Source organism: Canis aureus, chromosome 14 (assembly GCF_053574225.1).
Source record: "Canis aureus isolate CA01 chromosome 14, VMU_Caureus_v.1.0, whole genome shotgun sequence".
NCBI lineage: Eukaryota > Metazoa > Chordata > Mammalia > Carnivora > Canidae > Canis > Canis aureus.
In genome coordinates this window covers 7382750-7395002 of record NC_135624.1, presented here as the reverse complement: position 1 = coordinate 7395002, position 12253 = coordinate 7382750, and the positions used below count along the sequence as shown (strand labels likewise).

The 12253-nt window shown below is 40.3% G+C and overlaps 1 protein-coding gene across 5 annotated transcripts in view; it reads left to right on the top strand.

Annotated features, from left to right (window-relative positions):
* Positions 1 to 5745, top strand: part of AZIN1 (antizyme inhibitor 1) — a 32232-nt gene extending 26487 nt beyond the window's left edge. For 4 of the 5 annotated variants that reach the window (XM_077846841.1, XM_077846842.1, XM_077846844.1 and 1 more), the window contains 3 exons: positions 2014 to 2129; positions 2434 to 2648; positions 2923 to 5745. In XM_077846841.1, coding sequence (XP_077702967.1) covers positions 2014 to 2129; positions 2434 to 2648; positions 2923 to 3031 — 440 coding nt within the window. In that variant the 3' untranslated portion in view covers positions 3032 to 5745. The remainder of the gene's footprint in view (positions 1 to 2013; positions 2130 to 2433; positions 2649 to 2922) is intronic. The other variant, XM_077846845.1, reaches the window with a different exon arrangement.
* Positions 5746 to 12253: the final 6508 nt, after the last annotated feature.

Sequence of the window (12253 nt, the reverse complement as noted above, 5' to 3'; positions counted from 1 at the left end):
ATCCTGGAGACCCGGGATCGAGTCCCACGTCGGGCTCCCGGTGCATGGAGCCTGCTCCTCCCTCTGCCTGTATCTCTGCCTCTCTCTCTCTGTGTGACTATCATAAATAAATAAAAATTTATTTTAAAAAAATGTAGAAAGTACTGTTCTATGTTAAGAAAACTGTTTTTCCTTCAGTTAGTAAGGATAAGTTTTTCTTTTGAGTTTTTAAATATCTTGAAGTTGAAGAGCTACAAAAAGACCAGGAACTTCCCATTTTGATCACTTTGTTAACATGATGTCGGTGGATTTCTGTATTATGAAGTGGAAAGATAATTTATAAATAACCTTTTTTCTTTTCATACTTTTACCCCATTAGTTTTAACATCAGTGAATTTCTGACTGTTAGTCTAAGAATAGCTTTCCCTTCTCTTTATTTATATTAGTGTAAACTCCTAGATACTCAGTATGTAATCAATTATTTTTTACTATCCAAAATTGGGGTCCTTATGACATGCCTCCATCACTGCCTGAGCACTTCTTTACTTCATGGTACATCAAGATACCCAGGTTCTTTACCTGCCTCAGTCCTAGAATTGGCCATTTCTCCAAGGAGCTCCAGTTCATTTTAACAAAGAGTGGTATTTGAAAAAACAAGAAAGGAGTTGGTTGTATTCAGTACTACTGATACATCATTTCATCCAAGCTTTCTCACTGAGGAGAACCGGGAAATGTGTGTGTGCATATATATCCATAGCACACATAACTATATATCAGAAGCCAGGCATGCAGTAGTATATCACAGGCTGCATTCTGTTTTTCTCCTTACACATTGTAACTTTCCCAAGAATGAGAAACCTAGCTCCCATTATCGTATACTACATATGTTTGCTTAAGTCTGGAATACATAGAAGGTGGTGTTTCCCGAATAGCTAACTCCTATCCCAGCAGTTAACCAAACCACTTAACCTGTAGTTTGGTATCTGTTTAGGGTTGGTTTTTGGCATAAATTTTTATACAAGGAGTACAATCTTAAGCATATAATGTGACAAATTAAAGTATATACTGACATCCCTATAGAAACAAATTTCATCTCTTAGGATTTTTTTTTTCCGTTTCTTTCCTAGACAGTCACTATTGTGAAGGTTTTTCCACCATAGATTAGTTTGGATTGCTCTCAAACTTCATATAAATGGAATCATCTAGCATATATTTTAGGACAACTCTGTATAATATCTGATTGAGGGCAGCCTGGGTGGCTCAGCGGTTTAGCACCAGTGTCAGCCCAGGGCCTGATCTTGGAGACCCGGGATCGAGTCCCATGTCAGGCTCCCTGCATGGAGCCTGCTTCTCCCTCTGCCTGTGTCTCTGCCTCTCTGTCTCTCTATCTCTCTCTCTCATAAATAAATAAAATCTTTAAAAAAAGATTAAAAAATATCTGAGCTGCTTTTGTTTCATCTTTATTGCTAATATTTCACTGTGAATAGACTTTATCCATTCTCTTTGCTGATGAATATTTATTTGGTTCCCAGTTCTGAGCTGTTAGGAATAAAACTTAACATTCTTGTGTAAGTCATTGGGGAAATGACTAAGAGTAGAATTGCTGGGTCAGAGTAGATGTTAAAAATTTCAAAGTAGTATTTTATCTCCCCACTGATGGTATATATGTTTGTTCCCCCACTTTTACTGATTTTTTTTGTGTGTGGTCGCTTTTTAATTTTATCAATTCTAAAGGTGTGTGTTGGTAGAAACTCATTATAGTTTAATTTGCATTTACCTGGTGACTTCTGTAGAACATATTTTCATGTGTTCATTGGTCGTCTTCCTTGTGAAGTATGTTTTCAGTTTTTTTAGGCTGACAGTATTGAGGTATGTCAGTATACATCAGGTTTTTTTAAAATTTGATTTAAATATTTTGGGAAATGTGAAACCTGTAAGTCTGTTCTATAAATATTCAATCGGCTATGCCTTGCATAGTTAGCTTTATTAGATATTTTAATGTAAATTCATTTTCATTTTTCTGCTTTATTTCAGTAGAAAAAACCGGAAGTGATGAACCAGCCTTCATGTATTATATGAATGATGGTATTTATGGTTCTTTTGCAAGTAAACTGTCTGAGGACTTAAATACCATTCCAGAGGTTCACAAGGCAAGTTGTATAACAACAACTTATTTGGCATTTATAAACTGAGCTCTTTTTTTTAAAAGGTGCCTCCCAAGTTTTGGAGAAATGCTTTTAAGATGGGGAATATTGCTCCCTTTTGAGGATTTATCTTCCTTAGATGGAGTTAAGAAGGAAAACCAATGCTCCTGGCTCCAAGCCTGCCTTTCATAGGCGTATTGAATCTGATAGAGTAAAAAATATTCTCATCTACCCTCAAATTCAATACCTGCATGAAATAAACATGAGTTAAAATCTTAATTTAGAAAACTTTTTTTTTTTCTCCTGACAGAAATACAAGAAAGATGAGCCTCTGTTTACAAGCAGCCTTTGGGGTCCATCCTGTGATGAGCTTGATCAAATTGTGGAAAGCTGTCTTCTTCCTGAGCTGAATGTGGGAGATTGGCTTATCTTTGATAACATGGGAGCAGATTCTCTCCATGAACCATCTGCTTTTAATGATTTTCAGAGGCCAGCTATTTACTACATGATGTCATTTAGCGATTGGTAAGGTATTGTTTTCATCGTAAAGCTGATTGGATATTCAAGATGACATAACATGTCGGCTAATAATTTTAATTCTGTGACAAATGCCTCACAAGTAATAGCAAAATGCCCCTGTTAAGGGTTATTGGAGGACTAGTTATTTTATAATCTTATTTCATTGTCCATTTGTTATGTGTTCATGTGGTCTTTATGCTTAAACTCAGAATTAACGGTTTTATGTTTTTGGGGGGTTTGGGGGTTTTTTTGTTTTGTTTTGTTTTGTTTTTTTTGACAGGTATGAGATGCAAGATGCTGGACTTACTTCAGACACAATGATGAAGAACTTCTTCTTTGTGCCTTGCATTCAGCTGAGCCAAGAAGATAGCTTTTCCTCTGAAGCTTAAACAGGCATTAATGCTTCTTGAGATCTGAAGTTGCAGGTTAAGCTTGTCTGGTCTACATTCCAGTGTGAAACAAATTCAAACAATCTTACTCTATTAATTCTCTTGGAGACAAAATCTATTAGTAATAGCTATTTGGGACCAGACGAAATCAGCTTTCATCTATAATTCATTGGGGGTAATTGGGAAATTTAGATAATGTATCCAGATTTAAACTTACCAGTTTGTCCTACCCCCTTAAGCGTTTAAAATAAAATATGCAACAAAATGGATGACTTAGTGGAGATGGAAGCCCATTAATTGGGTTCCCCATTAAATCGTTTACATACAAGTACACAGTTTTTATACTAAGGATTCATGTTAAAAAGTCTTGTAAAATTAAATGTCTTTCACCCAGATATATCAAATGTCAGTGGAAGACTAGTGTGACTTCATTAGATATGTTTAGTGTATTTAGAATGTGTAAATTTGTGCTTTGAACTGTAGTTTAATAAATGTAAAATTGCATCATAGTATTTGTTGTATTTGACCTAATGTAACACTTGTATGATTGCAATAAAATTTTGTGTAGATTTTACTGTTTTTTCAGGCTAAAACTTTGGGAAAGGGGCTAGCTAGGAAAGGTAGTTTTGAAATAGATGTGTATATGGACTGTTTTGAAGGTTTTTTTTCTTTTATAGCCCATTTAAGTTTAGTTTGGCTCAGTACATTTTTTTCAGTTATTTAAATAGTAATTTAAGTAAAATGTTTGGTAAATCATTGTGAAGTTCAGATTCATGGAGAGTTGATGTGCGATAAGCATGATGTTTAACAATTTTAACACCAAAAATGTTAATTCTGCATAAACCAATTGTAATAATTAATAGGTGTTTCTGTATAGATAGGATGCATAGAATACCTTAGTAAATCCTTGAATTACAAATCTTTCGGCTGAAATGGAAGATTCTATTAAATACTTTGAATAAACTGGGGGGGGGGGGATAAAATCGCAGAGAATTCTGCAACGCACTAAAACTTAGAGAAGGGCTACATCTATATCCAGAAACCTGATGCTCTTTTGCACGGAATATTATTTAAATTCAGAGTTGTAGGGAGTGGGGTGAAGCACACCTGTTCTCAATTTCTTAATTGCAATGATTTCAAACTTTAGGAGTTTTTGTTTTAGTTATGCTTAGTTTCTTATTTCCCATTTGTTCAGCTTTGTAATTTTAATTCTTTTCATACTAAAATTTTGTGACTGGGGGAAGGGAGTTAGTGTTACTAACCTGACAGTTGTTGCCAGGAGTTTGCGTTGTTCACTGCTAGTATATTAGTAATCCTAGACCTCAGAATCACAAGAGTAATAAAATAAACAACAGGGGTCATTTTTTCCTAACTTACTCTATGTTCAGATGTGGAATTTCTGTCTCCCCAAGAGGAAATGTGACTTCACTTTGGTGCCAATAGACAGAAAATTCTACCTGTGCTACATAGGAGAAGTTTGGAATGCACTTAATAGCTGGTTTTTACACCTTGATTTCAAGGTGGAAAGAAATTGATCATGAATCTCTAATAAATTTCAATCTAAACCAGTAGGTGCTTAATATTTTTTGATTTGATTGATGCCCATTTGAATTTCATGGGTTCTAATAATAAAATTTAAGACCCCAGTCCATTGTCCTCTGTAATTACCCTTGGACTTTACCAAGGTATAATATGGGGTTTTATGCAAAGTTCCAAGCTACATGCAACTTTTTTAAACCATAATAAAGTGGAGGAATTATTCCCAGCCTCCTTTACATGTTGTGCTTTGTGGTCCAGAAATGACAAACCGTTTTTTACAAAATGGTACAACTTTGAGTCCTTGGCTTGACTACACAGCTTTGAGCTTCATGGCATGTCAACTTTGCCATAGTCATAGGAAAGTTCTATGTATTATAGCTCAAGAGTCGCAAATATCACATGTGAATGAGATGGTAACTTTGAGAAATGTCTGTATTGTATTTGAAGACTGTTTGCCATAAATTTGAAGTTTGAACTTAATGTATTTCAATTTGGTATGCTAAAAAGTACTGAATTAATGTAACAATTTTTTTTTTTACAATATTGTAATCTCCGCTCAGAATTTAACTGAAAATATAAAACCCAAATGATTTCTATATAGTAAATTGAACTGTAAAGGTAATTTGTGTGTGATTCTGAATACACAAGATAAAATGTTTTTATTCCTCCTTATGTTTTACTTTGGCTTCTATCGTGAAAGGGTAATTCTGCATATCAACTTTGTTTATATTAACTTGCGAGTATTCTTTCAGAATCTTTATTATAAAGTAGCAAATCTGGTAAAATGATGCTGGGCATTACATGTGGAAGATTTTGATGATGTTCAATATATATGTGAGCACTGAGAGGTTTCCAGGGCCATGTTTTCTAGATCCATTAATTTACCAGCCTCTTGAAGTTTAAACTTAGACTAAATGAAATTGATTTATATAAGTTAAGGTAGGTATTCTAAGTAATTGTGGGCACTGTAATATTCAATGCAAATATTGTATTTAAAAAGCCACTGTTCAATCTTTTTTGTCCCTTGTTGGGGACTTTGTATTTTCTCACTATAGATATTAGCAACTTGACCAACAATATAGTAAAAATACTTAATTGGCTTCAAGGTATAAGATCAGAGAAGAATTCATAGTCTTCCACATTCAACTTGTGAATAAATCCTCCAAATACTTTAATTCCTGTCTTGTCCATAATGAAGGCAAAATAATGGTATATTTGCACACTCAGGCTTTCATAATGGGAATAAAACTAGCTTAGGAATAAGAAACAACTGGTTCTGGTCTTTTTCTGGCACTGCTGGAGGCTAATCTATACCTACTTAAAATAATCTACCAGCTTTAAGGTGACTGTTTTGATATTTTATGATTTCTGGAGCCTTTTACTCTGGGACTGCAGTCAAATTTGAGTTAATAAGAATGGTATAAATTCAATTTCTTTTTTTTTCCTAGCTTGTTGCTGGTTCAAGATGGGAAGGTATAGAAACAAGAAAGCCTTTTTAAGTTTAAAATTCTGGTGATGGATGATCATCCATTTGGGCAAGTTAAAGTTAACCTGAAAACAGTGCCTGCTCTTAAATGTTACTGAGGAAATTTGTTTTTTGTTTTTTAACTACAAATTGTGGGTACTACATTTATCTTCATCATAGTTTAGGTCTTCACCTAGAATGGAGTATAGATGGGGGAACACAAAACTACTCCAGGCTTCAGGCACTCTGACCAGCGTTTGATACAGTTGAAGAATTTGGGTTTTATCTGTTGGAAACTGGGACTGGGCAAACTTTTTAAAAATAGGCAATGAATAGAAGGGCTAATTTACCCAACATGCTCATTTTGTGTGTTGTCTTGGAGCAGGTAAGAAACATGTTCCAGAACTCCTGAATTCCTTGACCTAACTATAGCTTCAAAAGCAATTCTGTTGTCAAATCGTCTTTCAAATCCTGGTTCTACTGTAACGCTGCTTATGCTTGTCAAAACCCTGTGCAGTTGATGGCCTCGTTGGAGAAGGTTGCCACTGGATCAGTTACAGAAAATTGAAGAAAAGTGTTAAGAATCTGCAGTTGACAGGTGAAGTGATCATGTATTCTTCCCGAGTGCGCACGCACACACACAACACACACACACACAGACTTTGCAAGAGTACAAAAGAAAGTCTTAACAGTAAACTAGTAGGATATTAGATTAAATTTAGGCCCAGATAAATCAGCTTCTTCTAAATAATGGTGCCAGACTATCTGTGCCTATACCCTTGACACCACTCAATTTTTAGCAGGATGTAGAAGGAAGGTGGGAGGGGGGAGACACTTGACTAAGGGTTAGGAATTTTCTCTGGATTTCACGGATTTCCTCCCATCTGTTCTGTGTCTTACAATTGTTTTCTGGGGGTTTTCTCTGTTCCATATTCCAAGTCTATTTTTCACTGATGCAACTCTTGAATTTCCAAACCAAGGGTGCAGTATCTTTTATCTCTGAGAATGTCCCTCAGCATTAATTCATGACTTAAACTTACCCTCTTAAGATAGTTTTCCTTACTGTTCTAAGACCAAAATGAAGCAAGAGCGTTTTTCAGGTTGATTATTCTCCTAATTCTACGAGGATGCAACAACTTGCTGAGAGAGGGAGGAGCACTGTAGTGGTTCACGAAAGAAAAGCATCATTTAAAAATGTTTATGAACGTTGACTTCATGTTGCCAGGTTAAGAACTGGGTTTAGAGTTAGGCTTTCGGGGGGGGGGGGGCATTAGAGTGTAAAGCTGATATGAGAAGTTCACATTTGAGGAAAATATTCCCAAGTAGCATAATGCTACTCCCCATGCCGCCACCCCTTTTATGCAGTGTTGATACAATTTGATCTTCCTTAAAAATTGTTACACTCTGAAAATTGCACCATAGGCTGTTGGGGAAAATGGGCTTGGAGCTGCAGCACTCAATATCAGTGCAACATTATTATATAGATATTTTACACATTTGAGATTTAAATAGGTTAAGTAGAACAAAGTAGCACTTTGAGAAAGACCCTGGGTTTGTGGAAGTGGGAGGGTTGCAGGCTTGTGAGGTGATGGGGGAAAAGGCTGTACTATGTTTAATGCCTAAGGTCAGAACCACAGTTTCTGCTAAGATGTGTATTAGTTGCTAAGGGCTGTCATAACAAAGTACCACAAACTGGGGTTTATTGTCTCAGTTCTAGAGGCTAGAGTTCCAAAATCAAGGCATAAGGGTTAGTTACTGTGAGGGCTGTGAGGGAAGAACCTGTTCCCTTTCTTTGGCTTGAAAATGGTCATGTCGTGTACATGTGGCATTATTTTTCTCTTAAGGACCTGGCACTGGGGTACTTTTCCAAGGTGTAATGCAGGGCTGAGCTCTTCCACCATTCTGCATGCGGCTGTGTCTAGGAAACCCAAGCTAAGACAATGACACAGGTTTATCAAGTGTTGGGCTCACTCACATCCCTTCTCTAAGAACTCTCTCTGTTCTAGCTGTAAAATCTTGGGCAAATTTCTTAACCTGAGTGTCCATTCCTCCAAATGCAAAACGAAATTAGGGGAGAAAAAAACCTAGGACACTTAAAACTTCTCATATGTGTGTCATACAGCAGTTGCTGGGTTGTCTTGTTACTGGTCCTTAACTGCATGGCTTAAGGCTAGGTTTTTATTTACAATGTCTGGGACACCTGGGTGGCTCAGTAGTTGGGCGGCTGATTTCAGCTCTGGTCGGGATCCTGGGATCCAGGATCAAGTCCTGCATCCAGCTCTTGGGAAGAGCCTGCTTCTCACTTGCCCACATCTCCCACCCCCACCTCCGTGTCTCATGAATAAAAAAATCTTTAAAAAAAAAAAAAGAAAAGTGTGTCCTATTTTTAATTTGCTCAATTGCCACCAAAATTGCTATCTTTTGGAGAGTGGGGTTGCTGCTGATAGTGAAGGCTTGAATGTAATCCTTTATTGGTACTTTTCAACTCTACTCCCGGACATTGAGGTAAGTAAGCCCTACTGTTCTGAGACCTTTGTTCCAAGGTGATTGGTTTTATTAGGGACCAATATTAGGATAACATGGTGCTTAGTATTTTATTTCTGTCTTCCAGAAACACTATTGAAAGCAGAATGCAACACTCAGTTGAATCAAGTTTAGGATTATTTTTAAAAAAACATTCCTCAATCTACCAGCTACCTCAGTTTGCCAAGTGTTATGAGCCACACCCTTTCCTATTATGAAATTATAAAAATTCTGGTAATACAGAAAAGTAAAATAGTTTTTAAAAATCACCTGAACACTCTCCACAACTATTTTTAATGTTCTGTAGCACTGCTTTCTGGACCACCTCTGTTTTCATCACAACATTCCAACCCCCATTCTCCCTGGAAGTGTAGGATTTCATTAACACGGAGTGCCCAGCATTTTCTTTCTGCCACTTCCAATCACTCTTTTCCTCACCTAGTGCAGGGAGCTGCGTAAGTAGTATTACAGGCAGACTGTGACTCTGGACAAGATCCAGGGAGACCATGAAGTCCACTCCGCAGGTGTACCTGGACGGTGATTCAGGACCCTGGAAATGGAAGAATCAAACTACCAAAGAGGTGTGACTACTCTGCAACTCTCCAGATGGTTCTCTAGGGGAAGGTGAAGCTGGGGTTCAGAGGTCCATGGCCTAGCCCAGATGGGGCCTGAGAGCATATCCCAAGAACTAGTTTCTTCAACCTGAGTGGCTCCTTTTTATGACCAGACACCCATGTGAGGGCGAAGGGCACACCAGAAACCATGCCTGGTTCTAGAGACTTGCCAGTTTGGGAGCACCCGGCTGGCTCAGTTCGTTGAGCAGTCGACTCGGTTTCATCTCAGTCACAATCTCAAGCTGGAGAGATCAAGTCCCGGATAGGGCTCTGAGCCAGGTGTGGAGCCTGCTTAGGATCCTCTCCCTCTCCTGCCCCTCCCCATTTTTAAATAAAAATTGTCAGTTTGACTTACTGTCTCTTAACTGGACTAAATAGTTTCTAGCTGGTCTCTGCTACCAGGAACTCCCCCTCAGGCCACCATCCTTATGGCTGCAAAGGGAGCTTCTGAAACCATTCTGATTGAATGATGACTGCGCTTTACAATCTCCCTTGCAGTTCTATTTGGGATCTGTGCTTTTGAGCAGCCCTGGTTCGCATTAGGCGTCGTCTTGCTGTGCTGTCAGCACCTCACACATAGTTTGATTCTTTCATGGCAAAGCCTGAGGGAGGGTTCGACTTTTTTATTCATTCATTTGATTGTTCACTTATTCTCCAGATATATTTTTGTATTTAGAAACCAGTCACTATTTTAAGAGAAGGACAATAAAATAGTCCTAAATCCCTGCTCACTTCCACTCCTGGGAGCCAACTAGGCCCTTTTGACTGACCTGTAAAAAATGAGAGACAAACCAGCTCCAACTTGATCTTTACAACTGGCGTAGGAAGTGGTCTGAGGCTGTTCATGCTCCATCCAGGATGTTCGGCTGGGCAGAAGTAAACACAATCCCACACAATCCCAATCCCAATCACACACCAAGCAACTGCAGGTGATGCTGTCACACAGTGCCTCCAGCTCTGCTGGCAAGTTCCTCCTCCAGCCTGTGACCCTGAAACTTAGAGCCCTGCTCTCCCCCCTCTAGCTTTGGCAGATGCCTGACTCGGAGCTCATGAAGCCTCAGTAGAGTCTAGTGATTAAGAACATGTACTTGAGGCATCTTAACTCCATTTCTACCACTTACCAGCTGTGTGACCTTGGATGAGTCACTTAACCTCTCTGAGCCTCAGTCACCTCTGCATAAAAAGTGCATATTATTTATAGCTGTATAGAAAATTGCCCCAAGCCTCTGAGCTTCATTTCCTCACCTACAGAAATAAGATTGTAAGAATTCAATGAGGGGCACCTGGTTGGATCAGTGGTTGAGCATCTGCCTTTGGCTCAGGTCCTGATCCTGAGGTCCCTGGATCGAGTCCTGCATCAGGCTTCTCCCAGGGAGCCTGCTTCTCCCTCTGCCTGTGTCTCTACCTCTCTGTGTATCTCGTGAATAAGAGACACAGGCAGAGGGAGAAGCAGGCTCCATGCAGGGAGCCCGACGTGGGACTTGATTCTGGGACCACACCCTGGGCCAAAGGCAGGCACCAAACCGCTGAGCCACCAAGGGATTCCCCCCCCAAAAAAATCTTTTTAAAAATTCAATGAATTTTACATTTAGTGCTTAGTAAAGTGTCCTAATAGGTGATATGTCTCCCAGGTCCCCGGCTCACTGAATTTTTAGCTTCCTGTATCCTGGGGTTCTGAACCCTCTCACTCCTGATGACTGCTGGATAAGATGCTTAGGAAGCTAATGGAGACCCTGTGGGAAGTAACTGGTGACTCCAACTTTTTCCAAAAATTTGAAAATATAGGTTTCATATGAGATAGAAACTAGATAAGGAAAATGGCAATAAATTGGGGAAGAGGAAGGACATTAAAAATTAGATAAAACAGAGGTGAGGTCAGTACGAAGGTGGTCATTATAAGGTCCTGTTAAAGATGGACCCCAGTTTTGGCGCTGAGACTCCTAGCAGCCGGGTTAAAGAGAAACACATTGAATTGAATTTTTAAAAAGAAATTAACAAAATTCAAAGCATCTATAGATTATGAGTGAGAGTTTCTTTCTTGGCTTCCTTTTTACGGCGCAGAGCACCGCGCCAGGGGTACCTGAGCTCCAAAAGTTCTCTCTGACCGGGACACAGGCGGGGCCCCCCTCTCGGTGCAGAGAAACTCGGATGTGTCGCGCTGGTGCGGCAGCTGCAGAGGTCGGGGTGGGCGGCAGTGACGGGTCTCGTCACTAGAGGGCGCGCGTGGACTGTGCCCAGCGCCGCGGGAGTTCGCACGCCGTCCTCCGCGTGGTCCAGCCGAGTTCCCCGGCTCACGGTGCTCATCCCCCGGTTCCAAGCTGCTTGCGGCCCTCGCAGACGCCCCCGCCTCTCTGTGCTCTGCGCGCTCCAGTGGGCTGTGAAGCGGGGAGGAGGAGGCGAGTCCGGCCACCCCTGCGCGCTCCCCCTGCGCCCACCCCTAGGAGCTGCAGCCTTTGCCGCGGCAAATCCCCGAGCCAAGTTTCCAGGTGCCCCGACAACGTCTGGAGCCCTGAGCCCAATGTGAACAGCCGTTCCCAGGCGGAAGACCAAGTAAGACCAGGCTGGATGGAAGACCTGGATATATTCAAGGGATATGGTTGTGAGACTCCCAGTGTGGCTTTCTCCAGGTGGGGTTTGGCCTCCTTCCAGCTAGAATGTCTGGCCCACAGAGGGACATGCCTAGGGTCTCGCAAAGCCGAGTCCCCGTAGCTTGATACATCCGAGAAACTCCCACACCAGGCAAGCCTCCAGAGCCTCTAGTCTGAGAGGGTCAGGTAGTTGAGGCACTGGCAGGGCAGGGAGCCGTGAGGCCTGGTTGGCTGGGAGAAAGGGGACTTTTGCTGATTTGTTCAGGCCCAGAGAAGGGGCCTTTTATCTGTGGGGGAAGTTCCCTGTGTGGTGGGGGCTTTGTTAGATCCATGGGTTTGTTTTTGTGGTTTAGATGTTAAGATCTTTTAAAATATATATTTCTCTATTTAGAGAGAGATAGCAAGAGTAGGAGGGGCAAAGAGAATCTATCTTTTTCTAAGCAGGCTCCTGGCTGGGATCATGATCTGATCTGAAGGCAGATGCTTAACCAAC